This window comes from Melospiza melodia, unplaced genomic scaffold (assembly GCF_035770615.1).
Source record: "Melospiza melodia melodia isolate bMelMel2 unplaced genomic scaffold, bMelMel2.pri scaffold_194, whole genome shotgun sequence".
Taxonomy (NCBI): Eukaryota; Metazoa; Chordata; class Aves; order Passeriformes; family Passerellidae; genus Melospiza; species Melospiza melodia.
The window spans coordinates 102,411-128,868 of record NW_026948534.1 but is presented as its reverse complement, the minus strand read 5'-3'; the positions used below and the strand labels follow the sequence as shown (position 1 = coordinate 128,868).

General features: G+C 61.5%; 2 protein-coding genes across 3 annotated transcripts in view; both read left to right on the top strand.

Annotated features, from left to right (window-relative positions):
- LOC134433534 (EVI5-like protein) overlaps nt 1-19,627 on the top strand; it is a gene marked incomplete at its 5' end in the record, with an annotated part of 53,195 nt that extends 33,568 nt beyond the window's left edge. Inside the window, 9 exon segments of the mRNA XM_063182362.1 lie at nt 677-808; nt 2,552-2,725; nt 4,687-4,815; nt 6,443-6,544; nt 8,804-8,932; nt 12,230-12,376; nt 14,979-15,074; nt 16,727-16,822; nt 18,251-19,627. Coding sequence (XP_063038432.1) covers nt 677-808; nt 2,552-2,725; nt 4,687-4,815; nt 6,443-6,544; nt 8,804-8,932; nt 12,230-12,376; nt 14,979-15,074; nt 16,727-16,822; nt 18,251-18,448 — 1,203 coding nt within the window.
- A 91-nt stretch (nt 19,628-19,718) lies between these two features.
- LOC134433535 (putative per-hexamer repeat protein 5) lies at nt 19,719-22,030 on the top strand. 2 transcript variants are annotated; one of them, XM_063182363.1, is made up of 3 exons: nt 19,719-20,026; nt 20,162-20,288; nt 20,370-22,030. In XM_063182363.1, exons 1-3 carry the CDS (start codon nt 19,751-19,753, stop codon nt 22,028-22,030), a joined length of 2,064 nt encoding a protein of 687 aa, XP_063038433.1. In that variant the 5' UTR covers nt 19,719-19,750. The 2 variants fall into 2 exon arrangements, with proteins under 2 accessions (XP_063038433.1, XP_063038435.1); XM_063182365.1 differs by lacking the exon at nt 19,719-20,026 and having other exon boundaries at nt 20,047-20,288.
- Nucleotides 22,031-26,458: the final 4,428 nt, after the last annotated feature.

The window sequence follows — 26,458 nt, the reverse complement described above, 5'->3', positions numbered from 1 at the left end:
CACCGTCCCCACTGTCCCCAATGTCCCCAATGTCCCCAGGGCCAGGTGACACCGTCCCCAATGTCCTCAATGTCCCCAGGGCCAGGTGACACTGTCCCCACCGTCCCCACTGTCCCCAATGTCCCCAGTGTCCCCAGGGCCAGGTGACACTGTCCCCACTGTCCCCAAGGTGTCCCCACTGTCCCCACTGTCCCCAAGGTGTCCCCAATGTCCCCACTGTCCCCAGGGTCCCCATGGTGTCCCCACTGTCCCCAATGTCCCCAGTGTCCTCAATGTCCCCACTGTCCCCATGGTCCCCAGGGCCAGGTTACACTGTCCCTCCTGTCCCCAAGGTGTCCCCATTGTCCCCACTGTCCCCAGGGCCAGGTGACACTGTCCCCATTGTCCCCAGTGTCCCCAAGGTCCCCACTGTCCCCAATGTCCCCAAGATGTCCCCAATGTCCTCAATGTCCCCAGGGCCAGGTGACACTGTCCCCAAGGTGTCCCCACTGTCCCCACTGTCCCCACTGTCCCCAGGGCCAGGTGACACTGTCCCCAATGTCCCCAAGGTGTCCCCAAGGTGTCCCCACTGTCCCCAATGTCCCCCCTGTCCCCAGGGCCAGGTGACACTGTCCCCAATGTCCCCAAGGTGTCCCCAAGGTGTCCCCACTGTCCCCACTGTCCCCGCTGTCCCCAGGGCCAGGTGACGCGGGCGCAGGAGGCCGAGGAGAACGACGTCATCCGGCGGGAGCTGGCGCTGGTGAGGCAGCGCTGCAGCTCGGCCACCGAGAGCCTGAGGCGGGCACAGAGCACAATACGGGAGTTACAGGTGTGTCACTGTCACCTGTGTGTCACTGTCACTGTGTGTGTCACTGTGTGTGTCACTGTGTGTCACTGTGTGTCACTGTGTCACTGTGTGTCACTGTGTGTCACTGTGTGTCACTGTCACTGTGTGTCACTGCGCTGGTGAGGCAGCGCTGCAGCTCGGCCACCGAGAGCCTGAGGCGGGCACAGAGCACCATCAGGGAGCTACAGGTGTGTCACTGTCACCTGAGTGTGTCATTGTCACCTGTGTGTGTCACTGTGTGTCACTGTGTGTCACTGTGTGTCACTGTGTGTCACTGTCACTGTGTGTCACTGTGTGTCACTGTGTGTGTCACTGTGTGTGTCACTGTGTGTCACTGTGTGTCACTGTGTGTCACTGTCACTGTGTGTCACTGTGTGTCACTGCGCTGGTGAGGCAGCGCTGCAGCTCGGCCACCGAGAGCCTCAGGAGAGCACAGAGCACCATCCGGGAGCTGCAGGTGTGTCACTGTCACCTGTGTGTGTCACTGTCACCTGTGTGTGTCACTGTGTGTCACTGTGTGTCACTGTGTGTCACTGTGTCACTGTCACTGTGTGTCACTGTGTGTCACTGCCCGGTGCCAGCGCTGCAGCTCGGCCACCGAGAGCCTCAGGAGAGCACAGAGCACAATCAGGGAGCTACAGGTGTGTCACTGTGTGTCACTGTCACCTGTGTGTCACTGTGTGTCACTGTGTGTCACTGTGTGTCACTGTGTGTGTCACTGTGTGTCACTGTCACTGTGTGTCACTGTCACTGTGTGTCACTGTGTGTCACTGTGTGTCACTGTGTGTCACTGTCACTGTGTGTCACTGTGTGTCACTGTGTGTGTCACTGTGTGTGTCACTGTGTGTCACTGTGTGTCACTGTGTGTCACTGTCACTGTGTGTCACTGTGTGTCACTGTGTGTCACTGTGTGTCACTGTGTGTCACTGTGTGTCACTGCGCTGGTGAGGCAGCGCTGCAGCTCGGCCACCGAGAGCCTCAGGAGAGCACAGAGCACCATCCGGGAGCTGCAGGTGTGTCACTGTCACCTGTGTGTGTCACTGTCACCTGTGTGTGTCACTGTGTGTCACTGTGTGTCACTGTGTGTCACTGTGTCACTGTCACTGTGTGTCACTGTGTGTCACTGCCCGGTGCCAGCGCTGCAGCTCGGCCACCGAGAGCCTCAGGAGAGCACAGAGCACAATCAGGGAGCTACAGGTGTGTCACTGTGTGTCACTGTCACCTGTGTGTCACTGTCACTGTGTGTCACTGTGTGTCACTGTGTGTGTCACTGTGTGTCACTGTCACTGTGTGTCACTGTCACTGTGTGTCACTGTGTGTCACTGTGTGTCACTGTGTGTCACTGTGTGTCACTGTCACGGTGTGTCACTGTGCTGGTGAGGCAGCGCTGCAGCTCGGCCACCGAGAGCCTGAGGAGAGCACAGAGCACAATCAGGGAGCTACAGGTGTGTCACTGTCACCTGTGTGTGTCATTGTCACCTGTGTGTGTCACTGTGTGTGTCACTGTGTGTCACTGTGTGTCATTGTATCCCCTGCGTGTCACTGTGTGTGTCACTGTGTGTCACTGTGTGTCACTGTCACTGTGTGTCACTGTGTCACTGTCACTGTGTGTGTCACTGTGTGTCACTGTGTGTGTCACTGTGTCACTGTGACTGTGTGTCACTGTGTGTCACTGCCTGTCACTGTCACTGTGTGTCACTGTGTGTCACTGTGTGTCACTGTGTCACTGTCACTGTGTGTCACTGTGTGTCACTGTGTGTCACTGTGTGTCACTGTGTGTCACTGTCACTGTGTGTCACTGTGTCACTGTCACTGTGTGTCACTGCGCTGGTGAGGCAGCGCTGCAGCTCGGCCACCGAGAGCCTGAGGCGGGCACAGAGCACCATCCGGGAGCTGCAGGTGTGTCACTGTCACCTGTGTGTGTCATTGTCACCTGTGTGTGTCACTGTCACTGTGTGTCACTGTGTGTCACTGTCACTGTGTGTGTCACTGTCACTGTGTCACTGTCACTGTGTGTCACTGTGTGTGTCACTGTGTGTCACTGTGTGTCACTGTGTCACTGTGTGTCACTGTCACTGTGTGTCACTGTGTGTCACTGTCACTGTGTGTGTCACTGTCACTGTGTCACTGTCACTGTGTGTCACTGTGTGTGTCACTGTGTGTCACTGTGTGTCACTGTGTCACTGTGTGTCACTGTCACTGTGTGTCACTGTGTGTCACTGTGTGTGTCACTGTGTCACTGTGACTGTGTGTCACTGTGTCACTGTCACTGTGTGTGTCACTGTGTGTCACTGTCACTGTGTGTCACTGTGTGTCACTGTGTGTCACTGTGTGTCACTGTCACTGTGTGTCACTGTGTGTCACTGTGTGTCACTGTCACCTGAGTGTGTCACTGTCACTGTGTGTCACTGTGTCACTGTGTGTGTCACTGTGTGTCACTGTGTGTCACTGTGTGTCACTGTGTGTCACTGTGTCACTGTCACTGTGTGTCACTGTGCTGGTGAGGCAGCGCTGCAGCTCGGCCACCGAGAGCCTGAGACAGGCACAGAGCACAATTCAAGAATTACAGGTGTGTCACTGTCACCTGTGTGTCATTGTCACTGTGTGTCATTGTCACTGTGTCACCTGTGTGTCACCTCATTGTGTCACTGCCCCAGTGACAGCACTGCAGGTGCCATTTGGTGACATTTGGTGGCATTTGGTGGCATTTGGTGACACAGGTAACTCCTGCATGAACGAGGATTTCGTGGCAGGTGGGAGGTGACACTTGGTGACATTGGGGACATTTGGGGACAGGGTAACCCCCAACTCTTGGAGCAGCTCATGGCAGGTGGGAGGTGACCTTTGGTGACCTTTGGTGACCTTTGGTGACATTTGGGGACATTTGGGGACACAGGGTAACCCTCGCCTGAGCGAGGAGTTCATGGTGGACACTGGGTGGTGACACTGGTGACATTTGGGGACATTGGTGACACTGGGTAACCCCCGGCTGAGCGAGGAGTTCATGGTGGACACTGGGTGGTGACACTGGTGACATTTGGGGACATTGGTGACACTGGTGACATTTGGGGACATTGGTGACACTGGTGACCTTTGGTGACATTGGTGACATTTGGGGACATTGGTGACACAGGGTAACCCCCGGCTGAGCGAGGAGTTCATGGCAGTCAGGGACAATGTTGAGGTGACATTTGGTGACATTTGGGGACATTGGTGACATTTGGTGACATTGGTGACAGGGTAACCCCCGGCTGAGCGAGGAGTTCATGGTGGACACTGGGGAGGTGACATTGGGGACATTTGGTGACATTGGTGACACAGGGTAACCCCCGGCTGAGCGAGGAGTTCATGGTGGACACTGGGTGGTGACACTGGTGACATTTGGGGACATTGGTGACACAGGGTAACCCGCGGCTGAGCGAGGAGTTCATGGCAGTCATGGACAATGTTGAGGTGACATTTGGTGACATTGGTGACATTGGTGACACAGGGTAACCCCCGCCTGAGCGAGGAGTTCGTGGCAGTCAGGGACAATGTTGAGGTGACATTTGGTGACATTGGTGACAGGGTAACCCGCGGCTGAGCGAGAAGTTCGTGGCAGTCAGGGGACACTGGGGAGGTGACATTGGTGACATTTGGTGACATTGGTGACATTTGGGGACATTGGTGACACAGGGTAACCCGCGGCTGAGCGAGGAGTTCGTGGCAGTCAGGGACAATGTTGAGGTGACATTTGGTGACATTTGGTGACATTGCTGACAGGGTAACCCGCGGCTGAGCGAGGAGTTCGTGGCAGTCAGGGACAATGTTGAGGTGACATTTGGTGACATTTGGTGACATTTGGTGACATTTGGTGACAGGGTAACCCGCGGCTGAGCGAGGAGTTCGTGGCACACCTGGAGACGGAGCTGGAGCGGTCGCGGCTGCGCGAGAGCGAAACCCTGGGAGCCCTCAAGGAGATGCAGGACAAGGTCCTGGACATGGAGAAGGTGACACCAGGGGGACACCGAGGGGACAACGGGGGGACAACGGGGACAAGGAGTGGCCTTGGGGACAGGGAGCCCTCAGGGAGATGCAGGACAAGGTCCTGGACACGGAGAAGGTGACACCGGGGGGACACCAGGGGGACACCGGGGGGACAATGGGGACAGGGAGGGACCTTGGGGACAGGGAGCCCTCAGGGAGAGGCGGGACAAGGTCCTGGACATGGAGAAGGTGACACCGAGGGGACACCAGGGGGACACCGGGGTGACAATGGGGACACAGAGGGACCTTGGGGACAGGGGCCCTCAGGGAGAGGCAGGACAAGGTCCTGGACATGGAGAGGGTGACACCGGGGGGACAATGGGGTGGCACCAAGGACAGGGAGGGTCCTGTGGGTGGCTCTGGGGACAAGGAGGGGCCTTGGGGACAAGGGGCCCTCAGGGAGAGGCAGGACAAGGTCCTGGACATGGAGAAGGTGACACTGAGGGGGACAATGGGGTGGCCTTGGGGACAGGGAGGGTCCCATGGGTGGCTCTGGGGACAAGGAGGGGCCTTGGGGACAGGGAGGGGACAGGGAGGGTGCTGTGGGTGGCCCTGGGGACAGGAGCTGTCACAGGTGGCCTGTGAAGGTCCCTCTGTCTGTCTGTCCCCACCGCTGTCCTCATGTGTCCCCACTGATGTCCCCAAGCCCTGCCAGTGTCCCTGTGTCCCTGCTGTCCCTCCTGATGTCCCTGTCCTTGTCCCCTGCTGTCCCTGATGTCCCCTGTGTCCCCCCGATGCCCTTGTCCTTGTCCCCTGTGTCCCTGTCCCTGCTGTCCCTGTACCTGTCCCTGATGTCCCCTCTGTCCCTGTCCCTCTGTCCCTCTGTCCCTGTCCCTCTGTCCTTCTGTCCCTGCTGTCCCTGTCCCTGTCCCTCTGTCCCTGCTGTCCCTGATATCCCTCTGTCCCTGCTGTCCCTCTGTCCCTGTCCCTCTGTCCCTCTGTCCCTGTCCCTGTCCCTGTCCATCTGTCCCTGCTGTCCCTGTCCCTCTGTCCCTCTGTCCCTGATGTCCCTGATATCCCTCTGTCCCTGCTGTCCCTCTGTCCCTGTCCTTGCTGTCCCTCTGTCCTTCTGTCCCTGCTGTCCCTGTCCCTGTCCCTCTGTCCCTGCTGTCCCTGATATCCCTCTGTCCCTGCTGTCCCTGCTGTCCCTGTCCCTCTGTCCCTCTGTCCCTGTCCCTCTGTCCCTGCTGTCCCTGCTGTCCCTGATATCCCTCTGTCCCTGTCCCTGTCCATCTGTCCCTGCTGTCCCTGTCCCTCTGTCCCTGATGTCCCTGCTGTCCCTGATGTCCCTCTGTCCCTGTCCCTCTGTCCCCGCTGTCCCTGCTGTCCCTCTGTCCCTGATGTCCGTCTGTCCCTGTCCCTCTGTCCCTCTGTCCCTGATGTCCGTCTGTCCCTGTCCCGCTGTCCCTCTGTCCCTGATGTCCGTCTGTCCCTGTCCCTCTGTCCCTCTGTCCCTGATGTCCGTCTGTCCCTGTCCCTCTGTCCCTGATGTCCGTCTGTCCCTGTCCCTCTGTCCCTCTGTCCCTGATGTCCGTCTGTCCCTGTCCCGCTGTCCCTCTGTCCCTGATGTCCGTCTGTCCCTGTCCCCAGCGGCAGCCGCTGCTCCCGGACGACTCCAGCGTGGTTCGGCTGCAGGAGGAGCTGCAGGAGCTGGCGCTGAGGGACATCGGGGACATCGGGGACACCTGGCAGGTGAGACGGGGACACGGGGGACACTGGGGACATCGGGGACACCTGAGGGACATCGGGGACATTGGGGACACCTGGCAGGTGAGACACAGGGACATGAGGGACATTGGGGACATCGGGGACACCTGGCAGGTGAGACGGGGACACGGGGGACACTGGGGACATTGGGGACACCTGAGGGACACTGGGGACATCGGGGACACCTGAGTGACCCTGGGAACATTGGGGACACCTGGCAGGTGTGACACGGGGACACCTGAGGGACATCGGGGACACCTGGCAGGTGAGACAGGGACATGGGGGACACCTGAGGGACATTGGGGACATCGGGGACACCTGGCAGGTGAGACAGGGACAGCAGGGACATCGGGGACATCTGAGGGACATTGGGGACACCTGGCAGGTGAGACAGGGACAGCAGGGACATCGGGGACATCTGAGGGACATTGGGGACATCGGGGACACCTGGCAGGTGAGGCACTGGGACATCGGGGACATCTGAGGGACCCTGGGAACATTGGGGACACCTGGCAGGTGTGGCACTTGGACATCGGGGACACCTGAGTGACCCTGGGAACATCTGGCAGGTGTGACACGGGGACATGGGGACATCGGGGACATCAGGGACACCTGGCAGGTGAGAAGGGACAGCAGGGACAGCGGGGACATTGGGGACATCGGGGACACCTGGCAGGTGAGACACGGGGACACCCGAGTGACACTGGGGACATCGGGGACACCTGGCAGGTGTCCCAGCTGTCCCTGTCTGTCCCCAGGTGAGTCCCCAGGTGCCTCCATACCTGATCAGGTGTGTCCCCTTACCTCACCAGGTGTGTCCCCAGGTGTCCCCATGGCTGACCAGGTGTGTCCCAGGGTGTCCCCAGGTGTCCCCATACCTGACCAGGTGTGTCCCAGGGTGTCCCCAGGTGTCCCCATACCTGACCAGGTGTGTCCCAGGGTGTCCCCCAGGTGTCCCCAGGTGTCCCCATAGCTGACCAGGTGTGTCCCAGGGTGTCCCCAGGTGTCCCCATAGCTGACCAGGTGTGTCCCAGGGTGTCCCCAGGTGTCCCCATAGCTGACCAGGTGTCCCCAGGTGTGTCCCCTTACCTCACCAGGTGTGTCCCAGGTGTCCCCCAGGTGTCCCTAAGGCATGTGCCATCTGACCAGGTGTCCCCAGGTGTCCCCATACCTGGCCAGGTGTGTCCCAGGGTGTCCCCAGCTGTCCCAGGTGTCCCCGTACCTGACCAGGTGTCCCCCAGGTGTCCCCACACCAGACCAGGTGTGTCCCAAGTGTCCCCATGGCTGACCAGGTGTCCCCAGGGTGGGTCCCTGGCTGTCCCCAGGTGTCCCCACACCTGACCAGGTGTGTCCCCAGCTGTGACTAAGTGTGTCCCCAGATGTCCCCAGGTGTCCCCATACCTGGCCAGGTGTGTCCCAGGGTGTCCCCAGCTGTCCCCAGATGTCCCCAGGTGTCCCCATACCTGACCAGGTGTCCCCAGGGTGTCCCCAGGTGTCCCCAGGTGCCCCTATACCTGGGCAGGTGTCCCCACACCTGACCAGGTGTGTCCCAGGGTGTCCCCAGGTGTCCCCAGGGTGTCCCCAGGTGTCCCCATACCTGGCCAGGTGTGTCCCAGGGTGTCCCCAGCTGTCCCCATACCTGCCCAGGTGTGTCCCAGGGTGTCCCCGTACCTGACCAGGTGTCCCCATACCTGGCCAGGTGTGTCCCGGGGTGTCCCCAGGTGTCCCCGTACCTGACCAGGTGTCCCCAGGGTGGGTCCCCAGGTGTCCCCAGGTGCCCCTATACCTGGGCAGGTGTGTCCCGGGGTGTCCCCAGGTGTCCCCATACCTGACCAGGTGTGTCCCAGGGTGTCCCCCAGGTGTCCCCAGGTGTCCCTACACCTGACCAGGTGTGTCCCAGGGTGTCCCCAGGTGTCCCCGTACCTGGCCAGGTGTGTCCCAGGGTGCCCCAGGTGTCCCCAGGGTGTCCCCAGGTGTCCCCATACCTGGCCAGGTGTGTCCCAGGGTGTCCCCGTATCTGACCAGGTGTCCCCATACCTGGCCAGGTGTCCCCAGGGTGTCCCCAGGTGCCCCTATACCTGGGCAGGTGTGTCCCGGGGTGTCCCCAGGTGTCCCCATACCTGGCCAGGTGTGTCCCGGGGTGTCCCCAGGTGTCCCCAGGGTGTCCCCAGGTGTGTCCCAGGGTGTCCCCAGGTGTCCCCAGGTGTCCCCACACCTGACCAGGTGTGTCCCTGTCCCCCCCAGGTGTGCGGGGGCCGCTGGCAGGAGCCGCGGGCGCTGCACGAGGCCGTGCTGGGGGTGCAGCTCCGCGAGAGCCAGGCCCAGGCGGAGCTGAGGGCGCTGAGGCAGCGCGTGCTGCACCTGGAGACACAGGTGAGGGACTGGGACAAACTGGGACAGACTGGGACAAACTGGGAATGGGGCTGAGGGCGCTGAGACAGCGCGTGCTGCACCTGGAGACACAGGTGAGGGACTGGGACAAACTGGGACAGACTGGGACAAACTGGGAATGGGGCTGAGGGCGCTGGGACAGCGCGTGCTGCACCTGGAGACACAGGTGAGACACAGGTACCAAACTGGGACGGACTGGGAGGGACTGGGACGGACTGGGACAAACTGGGAATGGGGCTGAGGGCGCTGAGACAGCGCGTGCTGCACCTGGAGACACAGGTGAGACACAGGTACCAAACTGGGACAGACTGGGAGGGACTGGGACAAACTGGGAGGGACTGGGACAGCGCGTGCTGCACCTGGAGACACAGGTACCAAACTGGGACAAACTGGGATGGACTGGGACAAACTGAGAATGGGGCTGAGGGCGCTGGGACAGCGCGTGCTGCACCTGGAGACACGGGTACCAAACTGGGACAAACTGGGATGGACTGGGACAAACTGGGAATGGGGCTGAGGGCGCTGAGACAGCGCGTGCTGCACCTGGAGACACAGGTGAGACACAGGTACCAAACTGGGGCAAACTGGGACAAACTGGGACAAACTGGGAGAGACCGGGGTGGACTGGGATGGACTGGCAATGGAGCCGAGGGCGCTGAGACAGCGCGTGCTGCACCTGGAGACACAGGTGAGGGACTGGGACAAACTGGGATGGACTGGGACAAACTGGGAATGGGGCTGAGGGCGCTGAGACAGCGCGTGCTGCACCTGGAGACACAGGTGAGACACAGGTACCAAACTGGGACAGACTGGGAGGGACTGGGACGGACTGGGACAAACTGGGAGGGACTGGGAATGGGGCTGAGGGCGCTGGGACAGCGCGTGCTGCACCTGGAGACACAGGTACCAAACTGGGACAAACTGGGATGGACTGGGACAAACTGGGAATGGGGCTGAGGGCGCTGAGACAGCGCGTGCTGCACCTGGAGACACAGGTGAGACACAGGTACCAAACTGGGACAAACTGGGACAAACTGGGAATGGGGCTGAGGGCGCTGGGACAGCGCGTGCTGCATCTGGAGACACAGGTACCAAACTGGGATGGACTGGGACAAACTGGGATTGCCTGGGACGGACTGGGACAGCGCGTGCTGCACCTGGAGACACAGGTGAGACACAGGTACCAAACTGGGACAAACTGGGACAAACTGGGACAAACTGGGAATGGGGCTGAGGGCGCTGAGACAGCGCGTGCTGCACCTGGAGACACAGGTGAGGGACTGGGACAAACTGGGAGGGACTGGGATGGACTGGGACGGACTGGGATGGACTGGGACAAACTGGGACAAACTGGGAATGGGGCTGAGGGCGCTGGGACAGCGCGTGCTGCACCTGGAGACACAGGTGAGGGACTGGGACAAACTGGGACAAACTGGGACAAACTGGGAATGGGGCTGAGGGCGCTAGGACAGCGCGTGCTGCACCTGGAGACACAGGTACCAAACTGGGACAGACTGGGATGGACTGGGACGGACTGGGACAAACTGGGAATGGGGCTGAGGGCGCTGGGACAGCGCGTGCTGCACCTGGAGACACAGGTACCAAACTGGGACAGACTGGGAGGGACTGGGACAAACTGGGATGGACTGGGATGGACTGGGACGGACTGGAAATGGGGCTGAGGGCGCTGGGACAGCGCGTGCTGCACCTGGAGACACAGGTACCAAACTGGGACAAACTGGGACAAACTGGGACAAACTGGGAATGGGGCTGAGGGTGCTGAGACAGCGCGTGCTGCACCTGGAGACACAGGTGAGGGACTGGGATGGACTGGGAGGGACTGGGACAAACTGGGACAAACTGGGATGGACTGGGATGGACTGGGACAGAGGGTGCTGCACCTGGAGACACAGGTGAGACACAGGTGGGACACAGGTACCAAAGTGGGAGCACTGGGGATACTGGGAACTGAACTGGGAGCACTGGGAGAGCAGGGACCAGGGTTTGTCTCGGGTTTGTCCCGGGTTTATCCCAGGTTAATCCCAGATTAACTTTGTGTTTATCCCGGGATTTTGATGGATTCATCCCAGGTTTATCTGGTTTAATCCCGGGTTTATCCTGGTTAATCCCAAATTAATCCTGGGTCTATCCCGGGTTAATCCCAGGTTTATCCCGGGTTAATCCCAGGTTTATCCCGGTTTAGGGTTGGATCCAGCGGTTGGTGCTGGGCCGTGCCGAGCAGGGAGCAGGGCTGGGTTGGTGCCGGGTCTATCCCGGGTCTATCCCAGGTTTATCCCGGGTTTATCCCGGGTTATTCTCGGTTTCAGGGCCGTATCCAGCGGTCGGTGCTGGGCCGTGCCGAGCAGGCCTGTGCCGGGCTGCGGGAGCAGGGCTGGGTTAGTGCCGGGTCTATCCCGGTTAATCCCAGATCAATCCCAGGTTTATCCCGGGTTAATCCCAGTTCTATCCCGGTTTCAGGGCCGTATCCAGCGGTCGGTGCTGGGCCGTGCCGAGCAGGCCTGTGCCGGGCTGCGGGAGCAGGGCTGGGTTGGTGCCGGGTCTATCCCAGATCAATCCCAGGTTTATCCCGGTTCAGTCCCGGGTTATTCTCGGTTTCAGGGCCGTATCCAGCGGTCGTTGCTGGGCCATGCTGAGCAGGCCTGTGCCGGGCTGCGGGAGCAGGGCTGGGTTTATCCCAGGTTAATCCCGGGTCTATCCCAGGTTAATCCCGGGTCTATCCCAGGTTAATCCCGGATCAATCCCGGGTTAATCCCAGTTCTATCCCGGTTCAGGGCCGTATCCAGCGGTCGGTGCTGGGCCGTGCCGAGCAGGCCTGTGCCGGGCTGCAGGAGCAGGGCTGGGTTTATCCCAGGTTAATCCCGGGTCTATCCCAGGTTAATCCCGGGTCTATCCCAGGTTAATCCCGGATCAATCCCGGGTTAATCCCAGTTCTATCCCGGTTCAGGGCCGTATCCAGCGGTCGGTGCTGGGCCGTGCCGAGCAGGCCTGTGCCGGGCTGCAGGAGCAGGGCTGGGTTTATCCCAGGTTAATCCCGGGTCTATCCCAGGTTAATCCCGGGTCTATCCCAGGTTAATCCCGGATCAATCCCGGGTTAATCCCAGTTCTATCCCGGTTCAGGGCCGTATCCAGCGGTCGGTGCTGGGCCGTGCCGAGCAGGCCTGTGCCGGGCTGCAGGAGCAGGGCTGGGTTTATCCCAGGTTAATCCCGGGTCTATCCCAGATCAATCCCAGGTTTATCCCGGTTCTATCCCGGTTTCAGGGCCGTATCCAGCGGTCGGTGCTGGGCCGTGCCGAGCAGGCCTGTGCCGGGCTGCGGGAGCAGCTCCGCGCCGCGGCCGCCCAGAGCCAGGGGCTGCAGGCGCAGCTGAGCGAGAGCCACCGGAAACACGCGGAGGCGCAGTGCAAGGTGGGGACAGTGATTGGGGACACTGGGGACATTGGGGACATTGGGGACACTGGGGACAATGACTGGGGACATCACTGGGGACAGCACTGGGGACACCGGAAACACGCGGAGGCGCAGTGCAAGGTGGGGACAGTGACCGGGGACATTGGGGACACTGGGGACAGCACTGGGGACATCATTGGGGACACCATTGGGGACACTGGGGACAGCACTGGGGACACCGGAAACACGCGGAGGCGCAGTGCAAGGTGGGGACAGTGACTGGGGACATTGGGGACACTGGGGACATTGGGGACATTGGGGACACCATTGGGGACATTGGGGACACCGGAAACACGCGGAGGCGCAGTGCAAGGTGGGGACAATGACCGGGGACATTGGGGACACTGAGGACAATTACTGGGGACATTGGGGACACTGGGGACAGCATTGGGGACATCATTGGGGACACCATTGGGGACACTGGGGACACCGGAAACACGCGGAGGCGCAGTGCAAGGTGGGGACAGCACTGGGGACATCACTGGGGACACTGGGGACACCGGGGACACGCGGAGGCACAGTGCAAGGTGGGGACAATGATTGGGGACAATGGGGACACTGGGGACATCATTGGGGACACTGGGGACATTGGGGACATCATTGGGGACAGCAATGGGGACAATGATTGGGGACATCACTGGGGACATTGGGGACACCAGAAACACGCGGAGGCGCAGGGCAAGGTGGGGACAGCACTGGGGACACTGGGGACACTGGGGACATTGGAGACATTGGGGACATCATTGGGGACACTGGGGACATCACTGGGGACACCGGAAACACGCGGAGGCGCAGTGCAAGGTGGGGACAATGATTGGAGACAATGGGGACACTGGGGACAGCATTGGGGACAATGATTGGCGACATCATTGGGGACACTGGGGACATTGGGGACATCATTGGGGACATTGGGGACAGCAATGGGGACACCGGAAACACGCTGAGGCACAGCGCAAGGTGGGGACATTGGGGACATTGGGGACATTGAGAGCATTGGGGACACTGGGGACATTTGGGACATTGAGTGTATTGGGGACATTGAGGGACACTTGGGGACATTGGGGACATCGGGGGACATTCAGGACATTGGGAACACCATCGGGGACATCGGGGCTGTTGGGGACACTGGGGACAGCAGGGACACCGGGGACATCAGACATATCAGGGACATTGGGGGTGTTTGGGACATTGGGGACACTCGGGGACCTTTGGGATGCACACGGGGATGTCCCCACTGTCCCTGAGTGTCCCCGAATGTCCCTGGGGTGTCCCTGGGTGTCGTTGTGGTGTCCCGAGTGGTGGCAGGGCTGTCCCTGGGGTGTCCCTGCAGTGTCCCCGATGACAGAGCTGTCCCGGGGCTGTCCCTGGGTGTCCCCACGGTGTCCCAGGGTGTCCCCACGGTGTCCCTGCAGTGTCCCCACGGTGGCAGAGCTGTCCCAGGGCTGTCCCTGGGTGTCCCTGCAGCGTCCCTGGGGGTGTCCCCACAGTGGCAGGGCTGTCCCTGGGTGTCCCCACGGTGTCCCTGCAGTGTCCCCACGGTGGCAGAGCTGTCCCAGGGCTGTCCCTGGGTGTCCCTGCAGTGTCCCCACGGTGACAGAGCTGTCCCGGGGCTGTCCCTGAGTGTCCCCATGGTGTCCCTAGGGGTGTCCCCAGTGGCAGGGCTGTCCCTGGGTGTCCCCACGGTGTCCCTAGGGGTGTCCCCAGTGGCAGACTTGTCCCAGGGCTGTCCCTGAGTGTCCCTGCAGTGTCCCTGGGGTGTCCCCACAGTGTCCCTGCGGGTGGCAGGGCTGTCCTGTGGGTGTCCCTGCGTGTCCCCACGCTGTCCCCGGTGGCAGGGCTGTCCCCATGGTGTCCCCATGCTGTCCCCAGAGCAGGGAGGAGGTGATGGCCTCCCCACGGTGGCAGGGCTGTCCCCGGGTGTCCCTGGGGGTGTCCCCATGGTGTCCCCATGGTGTCCCCACGCTGTCCCCAGAGCAGGGAGGAGGTGGTGGCCTCCCCACGGTGGCAGGGCTGTCCCTGGGTGTCCCTGGGGGTGTCCCCATGGTGTCCCCACGCTGTCCCCAGAGCAGGGAGGAGGTGGTGGCCTCCCCACGGTGGCAGGGCTGTCCCTGGGTGTCCCTGGGGGTGTCCCCATGGTGTCCCCATGGTGTCCCCACGCTGTCCCCAGAGCAGGGAGGAGGTGGTGGCCTCCCCACGGTGGCAGGGCTGTCCCTGGGTGTCCCTGGGGGTGTCCCCATGGTGTCCCCATGGTGTCCCCACGCTGTCCCCAGAGCAAGGAGGAGGTGATGGCCTCCCCACGGTGGCAGGGCTGTCCCCAGGGGCTGTCCCCGGGTGTCCCCATGGTGTCCCCACGCTGTCCCCAGAGCAAGGAGGAGGTGATGGCCTCCCCACGGTGGCAGGGCTGTCCCCAGGGGCTGTCCTCATGGTGTCCCCATGGTGTCCCCACGCTGTCCCCAGAGCAAGGAGGAGGTGATGGCCTCCCCACGGTGGCAGGGCTGTCCCCGGGTGTCCCTGGGGGTGTCCCCATGGTGTCCCCATGGTGTCCCCACGCTGTCCCCAGAGCAAGGAGGAGGTGATGGCCGTGCGGCTGCGCGAGGCCGACAGCATGGCCGCCCTGGCCGAGATGAGGCAGCGCGTGGCCGAGCTGGAGATCCAGGTACGGGGACACCGAGGGGACATCGGGGGGACACTGGGGACAATGGGGACATGGGGGGATGTGGGGACATGGGGACATTGGGGGATGTGAGGGATGTGGGGACATTGGAGACGCTGGGGGGACATGGGAACATCAGGGGACATTGGGGACAGCGGGGACAATGCAGACATTGGGACGCTGGGGACATTGGGGACAGTGGAGACACTGGGGACATAAGGGACATGGGGACATTGGGGACAGCGGGGACAATGCAGACATTGGGACGCTGGGGGCATTGGGGACACTGGGGACATAAGGGACATGGGGACAGTGGGGACACTGGGGACAGCGGGGATATGGAGGAGACATGGGGGCATGAGGGACACGGGGGTATGGGGACATCAGGGACATTGGGGACAGTGGGGACATCAGAGACACGAAGGGGATGGGGGACACTGGGGACATTGGGACATTGGGACATGGGGGACATCAGGCGGACATGGGGGACATTGGGGACATGGAGGGGATTGTGGGTGACGTCAGGCGGACATGGGGACATGGGGGGAGATGGGGACATCAGGGACACTGGGGACATGGAGGACATGGAGTGGAGGAAGGACATGGGGACATGGAGGGGACATGGGGGGAACATGGGGGCACTGGGGACATCAGGGACACTGGGGACATGGAGGACATGGAGTGGAGGAAGGACATGGGGACATGGAGGGGACATGGGGACACAGAGGAATGTGGGGACATGGGGATGCTGGGGTCATGGAGGGGACATGGGTAGGACATGGAGGGGACATGGGGACACAGGAGTATGGGGACATGGGGATGGTGGGGTCACGGAGGGGACATGGGTGGGACATGGGGGACATGGAGGGGACATGGAGGAGTTGGGGGACACGGGGACATGGTGGACATGAAGGACATGGGGACATGGAGGGGACACGGGGACATGAGTGGGACGTGGGGGACATGGGGGGGATGGGGGATACAGGGATGTGGAGGGGACAGGGGGACATGGAGGGGACATGGGGACATGGGGACACAGAGGAGTGTGGGGACATGGGGATGGTGGGGTCACGGAGGGGACATGGGTGGGACATGGGGGACATGGAGGATTTGGGGGACACGGGGACATGGTGGACATGAAGGACATGGGGATATGGAGGGGACACGGGGACATGAGTGGGACATGGGGGGCCTGGAGGGGATGGGGGATACAGGGATGTGGAGGGGACGGGGGGACATGGGTGGGACATGGGGACATGGGGACACAGAGGAGTGTGGGGACATGGGGATGGTGGGGACATGGGTGGGACATGGGTGGGACATGGGGACATGGGGACATGAGGACATGGGGACACAGAGGAGTGTGGGGACATGGGGATGGTGGGGACATGGAGGGGACATGGGTGGGACATGGGTAGGACATGGGGACATGAGGACATGGGGACACAGGAGTGTGGGGACATGGGGATGGTGGGGACATGGAGGGGACATGGGTGGGACATGGAGGGGACATGGAGGAGTTGAGGGACACGGGGGTGGACATGAAGGACATGGGGATATGGAGGGGACATGGGGGACACAGGAGGGGCCAGGTGGCCGCAGTGTCCCCTCAGTGTCCCCTCGGTGTCCCCTCGGTGTCCCTTTACCGTCCCCAGCGTGAGGAGGGGCGGCTGCAGGGGCAGCTGGAGCACACGGACACGGCGCAGTACATCCGGCACCTGCAGGGCCACATCCGGCAGCTCAAGGCCGAGGTGGGACATTGGGGACATCTGGGGACACTGGGGACACCAGTGGGGACATCACTGGGGACATTGGGGACATTGGGGACATTGGGGGCATTGGGGACATCAGGGATATTGGGGACATTGGGGGCGCAGTACATCCGGCACCTGCAGGGCCACATCCGGCAGCTCAAGGCCGAGGTGGGACACTGGGGACACCAATGGGGACACTGGGGACACCAATGGGGACATTGGGGACATCTGGGGTGTTGGGGAGTTGGGGACATCACTGGGGACACTGGGGGCCAGGGACGTGGGGGGACACCCATGTGGCACCCGGGGGGGCTGGGGGAGTGTGACAGGGGTTGGGGACACCCAGGTGGCACCCACAGATCCTGGGGGACCCCTCCAGTCTGGCCCCAGTGCCACCGGTGACATCTCCAGGTGCCACCGGACATGTCCCCTCAGTGCCACTGGTGGCATTGCCAGCGCCACTGGCGATGTCCCCTCAGTGCCACCCGCCGTGTCCCTCAGTGCCACACGGCCTGGGGACAGCTGGTGACTGCGTGTTCCCCCTGTGTCCTCCCTCCTGCCCTTCTCTGTTGGCCTTTGTCCCCTCCTGTCCCCTGTCCTGTCCCTTCCTGTCCCTGTCCCTGTCCCTGTCCCCTCCTGTCCCTGTCCCCTCCTGTCCCTGTCCCTGTCCCCATTCCCGTCCTTGTCCCCTCGCTGTCCACTCCCTGTCCCTTGTCCCCTCCCCTCTCTGTCCCCTCTCTATCCCCTGTCCCTGCTGTCCCCTCCCTGTCCCTGCTGTCCCCCCTCTGTCCCCACTGTCCCCTGTCCCCTGCTGTCCCCTCCCTGTCCCTGCTGTCCCCTGGCTGTCCCCTGCTAATCCTTGTCCCCACTGTCCCCTGTCCCTGTCCCCTCTCTATCCCCTGTCCCCACTGTCCCCTGCTGTCCCCACTGTCCCCTATCCCCCCTCTGTCCCCACTGTCCCCTGTCCCCTGCTGTCCCCTCTCTGTCTCCCCTGCTGTCCCCTGGCTGTCCCCTGCTAATCCTTGTCCCCACTGTCCCCTGTCTCCTCACTGTCCCCTGTCCCTGTCCCCTCTCTGTCCCTCACTGTCCCCTCTTGTCCCTCACCGTCCCCTGTCCTTTCCCATGCCTGTCCCTGTCCCTGTCCCCTCCCTGTCCCTGTCCCTGTCCCTGTCCCCTCCCTGTCCCTGTCCCTGTCCCCACTGTCCCCTCCCTGTCCCTGTCCCTGTCCCTGTCCCTGTCCCTGTCCCTGTCCCCACTGTCCCCTCCCTGTCCCCTGTCCCTGTCCCTGTCCCTGTCCCCACTGTCCCCTCCCTGTCCCTGTCCCCTGTCCCTGTCCCTGTCCCTGTCCCCACTGTCCCCTGTCCCTGTCCCTGTCCCTGTCCCTGTCCCCACTGTCCCCTGTCCCTGTCCCTGTCCCTGTCCCAGATCCGGCTGCTGCGGGGGCCGCTGTCCTTCGGCGCGGTGGCCCTGGGGACGCCCCTGGGGGACGAGGACTCGCTGGGCTCCTCGGACGAGGAGCTGCCACCGCCGCCCTTCGCCCTGACCCCGGGGGACACCGGCGACACCGGGGACACCGGGGACAGCAGCGACAGCGAGAGTGAGGTGGCACCGACGGCACCGTGACACATAGGGGACATTGGGGACACCAGGGACACTGGGGACAGCAGCGACAGCAAGCCCGAGGTGGCACCGACGGCACCGTGACACCCAGGGGACATTGGGGACATTGGGGACACCGGGGACAGCAGCGACAGCGAGCCCGAGGTGGCACCAACGGCACCGTGACACCCAGGGGACATTGGGGACATTGGGGACACCGGGGACGGCAGTGACAGCGAGCCCGACGTGGCACCGACAGCACCGTGACACCCAGGGGACACCGGGGACACCGGGGACACTGGGGACAGCAGTGACAGCGAGACCAAGTGGCACCGACGGCACCGTGACACCCAGGGGACATTGGGGACACCGGGGACAGCAGCGACAGCGAGCCCGAGGTGGCACCGACGGCACCGTGACACCCAGGGGACATTGGGGACACTGGGGACAGCAGCGACAGCGAGAGTGAGGTGGCACCGACGGCACCGTGACACCCAGGGGACACCGGGGACACCGGGGACAGCGAGAGTGAGGTGGCACCGACGGCACCGTGACACCCAGGGGACATTGGGGACACCGGGGACACCGGGGACAGCGAGAGTGAGGTGGCACCGACGGCACCGTGACACCCAGGGGACAGCCTAAGGTGACACCCAGGGACCCACAGGGACACTGGGGACAGGCCAGGGGACAATGGGACACCTGCAGGTCCTGTGGCACCTGGGGGACGTCTCGGGTCCCTGTGGCACTTTGGGGACACCAGGGGACACTGAGGGACACCAAGGACACTGAGGGGACACCTGTGACAAGGAGGGGACACTGAGGGACAAGTGTGACACCTAAGGGACAGCCAGGGGACACTGAGGGACACCAAGGACACTGAGGGGACACTGAGGGACAAGTGTGACACCTAAGGGACAGCCAGGGGACACCCGAGGGACATTCAGGGGACACCGAGGGACATCCAGGGAACACCGAGGGACACTGAGAGACACCCAAAAGGCTCCAAGAGACACCCAGGGGACACTGGGGGACACCTGTGACACCCAGGGGACACCAAGGGACAGCCCTGGCCAGGCTGATCCCACACATGGAGAGATCCCAGGACAGGGACAGAGGGGACAGGGACAGGGACAGGGACAGGGACAGGGACAGATCCCAGGATGGGGACAGGGACAAGGGGCAGGGTCAGGGATGGATCCCAGGATGGGGACAGGGACAAGGATGGGGACACACCTGGGACAGGGACAGGGACAAGGGACAGGGACAGGGACAGGGATGGATCCCAGGATGGGGACAGGGACCAGGGATGGGGACACACCTGGGATGGGGACAGGGACAGGGACAGGGACACACCTGGGACAGGGACAGGGATGGATCCCAGGATGGGGACAGGGACAAGGATGGGGACACACCTGGGACAGGGATGGGGACACTCCTGGAATGGGGACAGGGACAAGGATGGGGACACACCTGGCACAGGGACAGGGACACACCTGGGACAGGGATGGATCCCAGGATGGGGACAGGGACAAGGATGGGGACACGCCTGGGATGGGGACACATCTGGCACAGGAAGAAGGGACAAGGATGGGGACACACCTGGCACAGGGACAGGGACACACCTGGGACAGGGATGGATCCCAGGATGGGGACAGGGACAAGGATGGGGACACACCTGGCACAGGGATGGGGACACATCTGGCACAGGAAGAAGGGACAAGGATGGGGACACACCTGGCACAGGGACAATCCCAGGGCACAGCTGGATCTGGGACACCGTTGGATCCCGGGTTGGGGTCACATCTGGGACAGGAGTGGGGACAGGGACGGGGACACACCTGGGACGGGGACAGGGACACACCTGGGACAGAGACAGGGACAGGGACGGGGACACACCTGGGACAGGGACGGGGACAAACCTGGGACAGGGACAGGGACACACCTGGGACAGAGACAGGGACAGGGACGGGGACAGGGACACACGTGGGACAGGGACACACCTGGGACAGGGACAGGGATGGGGACAGGGACACACCTGGGACAGGGACACACCTGGGACAGGGACAGGGACAGGGACAGGAACAGAGACACACCTGGGACAGGGACACACGTAGGACAGGGACAGGGACAGGGACAGGGACAGGGACACACCTGGGACAGGGACAGGAACACACCTGGGACAGGGACAGGGACAGGGACACACCTGGGACAGGGACACACGTGGGACAGGGACAGGGACAGGGACACACCTGGGACAGGGAAAAGGACAGGGACAGTCCAGGGATACAGCCAGGACAGTGCTGGGACAGGGACAGATCCCTGAACAGGGACAGTGCTGGGACACTGCTGGACACTGGACACAGCCAGACCCCAGGGCATTGCTGGACACAGCCAGACCCCAGGGCATTGCTGGACACAGCCAGACCCCAGGACACTGCTGGACACAGCCAGACCCCAGGACACTGCTGGACATTGGACACAGCCAGACCCCAGGACACAGCTGGACACTGGACACAGCCAGACCCCAGGACACAGCTGGACATTGGACACAGCCAGACCCCAGGACATTGCTGGACATTGGACACAGCCAGACCCCAGGACATTGCTGGACACAGCCAGACCCCAGGACACTGCTGGACACTGGACACAGCCAGACCCCAGGACACTGCTGGACACAGCCAGACCCCAGGACACTGCTGGACACTGGACACAGCCAGACCCCAGGACACTGCTGGACACTGGACACAACCAGACACTGAGACAGGGACAGTTCCAGGACAGGGACAGGGACACTGCTGGACACAACAGGGACAGATCCCAGAGCAGGGACAGGGACACGGCTGGACACTGGACAGGGACAGGGACACTGGACATGGCCAGGACAGGGACAGGGATGGGGACACAGCTGGACACTGGACACGGGACAGGGACACAGCTGGACACAACACAGCTGGACACGGGACAGGGACACAGCTGGACACTGGACAGGGAACAAGGACACTGCTGGACACAACAGCCGGAGCCCAGAGCAGGGACAGATCCTGGGACAGGGACACTGCTGGACACTGGACAGGGACAAGGACACAGCTGGACACAACACAGCTGGACACTGGACACAGCCGGGACAGGGACAGGGACACTGCTGGACATGACAGCCAGATCCCAGGACAGGGACAGGGACACAGCTGGACACTGGACACGGCCAAATCCTGGGACACGGCCAGATCCCAGGACAGTGCTGGACATGGCCAGGACAGGCACAGGGACACAGCTGGACAGGGGCAGGGGCAGGCACAGGGACACAGCTGGACACTGGACAGCCAGGTCCCAGGACAGGGACACTCCCAGGACACGGCTGGACAATGGGACAGGGACAATTCCAGGACAGGGACAGATCCCAGGACACGGCTGGACAATGGGACACGGACAATTCCAGGACAGGGACAGATCCCAGGCCCGATTCCCTCCTGGATGCCGTGGGACCAACAAGGGTGTGACCGGATCCCCCTGGACACCCCAAATGGATCCCAGATCCCCCTGAATGGATCCCAGATCCCCCTGGATAGATCCTGGACTCCCCAAACGGATCCCAGATCCCCCTGAATGGATCCCAGATCCCCCTGGAGAGACCCTGGACTCCCCAAATGGATCCTGGGCCCCCCAAATGCATCCTGGACTCTTCAAATGGATTCTGGACCCCCCTGGACTCACCGGGTGGATCCTGGATCTCTCCGGACCCACCAAATGGATCTGAGATCCCTCTGGGCCTTCTGGATGGGTCCCAGATCCCCCTGGACCCCCCCAAATGGATCCTGGGCTCTCTGGATGGATCCCAGACCCCAAATGGACTCCCTGGGTGGATCCCAGAACCCCCAAACGGATCCCGGACTCTTCCAATGGACCCTGGACCCCTCTGGACTCGCAGGATGGGTCCCAGATCCCTCTGGACTCCTCCCAAGTGGATCCTGGACCTCTCTGGATGGATCTCAGATCCCCGGGTGGATCCCGGGCTCTGAACCCCTCCTGGATGGATCCCAGAGCCCCCCAGGTTGATTCCAGAGCTCTCCGGATTCCCTGGATGGATCCTGGACCCCCCGAGCGGATCCCGGATCCCCCTGGGCCCCTCGGAGGGATCCCAGAGCCCCTGAGCGGATCCCAAACCTCCAGGTGGATCCTGGATCCCAAATGGATCCCCTGGATGGATCCTGGACCCCCTTGGACGGATCCCAGACCCCAAATGGGTCCCAGACCCCCCTGGAGCCCCGGATGGATCCCGGTTCCCGAGTGGATCCCCCGGACAGATCCCGGACCCCAAATGGAGCCCCTGGGTGGATCCCAGACCCCAGATGAGTCTGGACCCCCTGGATGGATCCCAGATCTCAAATGGAGCCCCCCGAACAAATCCTGGAGCCCCAGATTGATCCTGGACCCCACATGGATCCCCTGGGTGGATCCTGGACCCCAAATGGATCCCCTGGGTGGATCCTGGACCCCAAATGGATCCCCTGGATGGATTCTGGACCCCAAATGGATCCCCTGGGTGGATCCTGGACCCCACATGGATCCTCTGGATGGATCCTGGATCCCAAATGGATCCCCTGGACAGATCTCGGACCCCTCTGGGCCCCAGACGGATTCTGGATCCCCTGGATGGATCCTGGACCCCACATGGATGCCCTGGATGGATCCTGGACCCCACATGGATCCCCTGGGTGGATCCTGGATCCCAAATGGATCCCCTGCACAGATCTCGGACCCCTCTGGGCCCCCAGACTGATCCTGGATCCCCTGGGTGGATCCTGGACCCCAAATGGACCCCCTGGGTGGATCCTGGACCCTCTGGACCGATCCTGGATCCCCCTGGACCCCTGGACAGATTTCGGACCCCAAATGGATCCCCTGGACGGATCCCAGACCCCTCAGACTGATCCTGGATCCCCTGGGTGGGTCCCGGATCCCAGATGGATCCCCTGGACGGATCCTGGCGTCCCCGAATGGATCCCAGACCCCTCTGGAACCCTGGACAGATTCCGGATCCCAGATGGATCCCCTGGATGGATCCTGGAGTCCCCAAATGGATCCCAGACCCCTCTGGAACCCTGGACAGATCCTGGACCCCTGAGTGGATCCCAGATCCCAAATGGGTCCCCTGGACAGATCCTGGAGTCCCCAAATGGATCAGGGACCTCAAACGGATCCTCCAGGTGGATCCCAGGCCCCAAACGGATCCTCTGGATGGATCCTGGACCCCGTGGACCCATGAACACGTCCTGGAGCCCAAATGGATCCCCTGGACCCCAAATGGATCCCCTGGACACATCCTGGAGCCCAAATGGATCCCCTGGACCCCAAATGGATCCCAGATCCCAAATGGGTCCCCTGGACACATCCTGGAGCCCCAAATGGATCCCCTGGAGCCCAAATGGATCCCCTGGGCACATCCTGGACCCCAAATGGATCCCCTGGACCCCAAATGGATCCCCTGGACGCATCCTGGACCCCCTGGATGGATCCCAGATCCCAAATGGATCCCAGATCCCAAATGGATCCCCTGGGCACATCCTGGACCCCCTGGATGGATCGCAGATCCCAAATGGATCCCCTGGGCACATCCTGGAGCCCAAATGGATCCCAGATCCCAAATGGATCCTCTGGACACACCCTGGACCCCAAATGGATCCCCTGGATGGATCCCAGACCCGCAGACAGATCCTGGATCTCCCTGGGTCTCCTGGACGGATTCTGGGTCCCAAATGGATCCCCTGGGCACATCCTGGACCCCAAATGGATCCCCTGGACACATCCTGGACCCCCAAATGGATCCCAGATCCCAAATGGATCCCCTGGGCACATCCTGGACCCCCTGGATGGATCGCAGATCCCAAATGGATCCCCTGGGCACATCCTGGAGCCCAAATGGATCCCAGATCCCAAATGGATCCTCTGGACACACCCTGGACCCCAAATGGATCCCCTGGATGGATCCCAGACCCGCAGACAGATCCTGGATCTCCCTGGGTCTCCTGGACGGATTCTGGGTCCCAAATGGATCCCCTGGGCACATCCTGGACCCCCAAATGGATCCCCTGGGTCCCAAATGGATCCCCTGGGCACATCCTGGACCCCAAATGGATCCCCTGGACCCCAAATGGATCCCCTGGACACATCCTGGACCCCCTGGATGGATCCCAGATCCCAAATGGATCCCCTGGGCCCCAAATGGATCCCCTGGGCCCCAAATGGATCCCCCAGACGGATCCCAGACCGGGACAATTGTGGGGACCCCCCCTTCCCCCGCAGCCCTCCCCTGCTGTACAGAAATACAGGATCCCAAAAAGCCTCGAGTTGAGCCCAAAATTCCTTGAATTGACCCCAAAAACCCCGGCCGGGACCCCCAGATCCCCCCGAGCGATCCCAAAACCCCTCGGGAATTCATCCCAAAAATCCTCGGGAATTCGTCCCAAAAATCCTCGGGAATTCACCCCAAAAATCCTCCGGAATTTGCCCCCAGAATCCTCTGGGATTCACTCCAAAATCTTCAGGAATTTGCTCCAGAAATCCTCTGGAATTGGCCCCAAAAATCCTCTGAAATTCACTCCAAAAATTCTCCGGAATTCACTCCAAAATCCTTTGGGATTCACCCCGAAATCTTCTGGGATTGGCCTCAAAATCTTTTCGAATTTGCCCCAAAATCTGTGGGAATTCACCCCAAAAATCCACTGGGATTCGCCCCAAAATCTTTGGGAATTCGCCCCAGAAATCCTCTGGAATTGGCCCCAAAAATCCTGGGGAATTCACCCCGAAAATTCTGTGGAATTCACCCCCAAATCCTCTGGAATTCACCCCCAAATCCTCTGGAATTCACCCCCAAATCCTTCAGAATTCGCCCCCAAATCCTCGGGAATTCACCCCAAATTTCTGGGACCCTCAAATCTCCAGGATCGGCCCCAAAACCTTCGGGACCGACCCCAAACCGGCCCCGGGGCACCCAGGGAGCACGGGGGGCCCTGCAGGTGTGAGACAGGTGTGTGACAGGTGTGTAATGGGTGTGTACAGGTGTGTGACAGGTGTGTGATGGGTGTGTAATGGGTGTGTACAGGTGTGTAACAGGTGTGTAATGGGTGTGTACAGGTGTGTACAGGTGTGTGATGGGTGTGTAATGGGTGTGTACAGGTGTGTGATGGGTGTGTAATGGGTGTGTACAGGTGTGTGACAGGTGTGTGATGGGTGTGTACAGGTGTGTGACAGGTGTGTGATGGGTGTGTACAGGTGTGTACAGGTGTGTGACAGGTGTGTAATGGGTGTGTACAGGTGTGTAACAGGTGTGCACAGGTGTGCACAGGGTGTGTAACAGGTGTGTAATGGGTGTGTACAGGTGTGTAACAGGTGTGTAATGGGTGTGTGCAGGTGTGTACAGGGTGTGTAACGGGGGTGCACAGGGTGTGTAACAGGTGTGTACAGGTGTGTAACAGGTGTGCACAGGTGTGTACAGGTGTGTGACAGGTGTGTGATGGGTGTGTACAGGTGTGTACAGGTGTGTGACAGGTGTGTAATGGGTGTGTGCAGGTGTGTACAGGGTGTGTAACGGGGGTGCACAGGGTGTGTAACAGGTGTGTACAGGTGTGTACAGGTGTGTACAGGTGTGTACAGGTGTGTGACAGGTGTGTGACGGGTGTGTGATGGGTGTGTACAGGTGTGTACAGGTGTGTACAGGTGTGTGACAGGTGTGTGACAGGTGTGTGATGGGTGTGTACAGGTGTGTACAGGTGTGTACAGGTGTGTGACAGGTGTGTGATGGGTGTGTACAGGTGTGTGACAGGTGTGTAATGGGTGTGAACAGGTGTGTAACAGGTGTGTAATGGGTGTGTACAGGTGTGTGACAGGTGTGTGACAGGTGTGTAATGGGTGTGCACAGGTGTGTAATGGGTGTGCACAGGTGTGTACAGGTAACAGGTGTGTAATGGGTGTGTACAGGTGTGTGACAGGTGTGCACAGGGTGTGTAACGGGTGTGCACAGGGTGTGTAACAGGT

Excerpts from the sequence above, each read along its gene's own strand:
- LOC134433535 (XM_063182363.1), top strand. The coding sequence starts at position 19,751 with ATGGGGACAGGGACAGGGACAGGGACACACCTGGGACAGGGACAGGGA. Across the intron at positions 20,027-20,161 it reads GGACAAGGATGGGGACACAC|CTGGCACAGGGACAATCCCA; the intron begins CTGGCACAGGGA and ends ATGGGGACACAC. Across the intron at positions 20,289-20,369 it reads GGACGGGGACAGGGACACAC|CTGGGACAGAGACAGGGACA; the intron begins CTGGGACAGAGA and ends ACAGGGACACAC.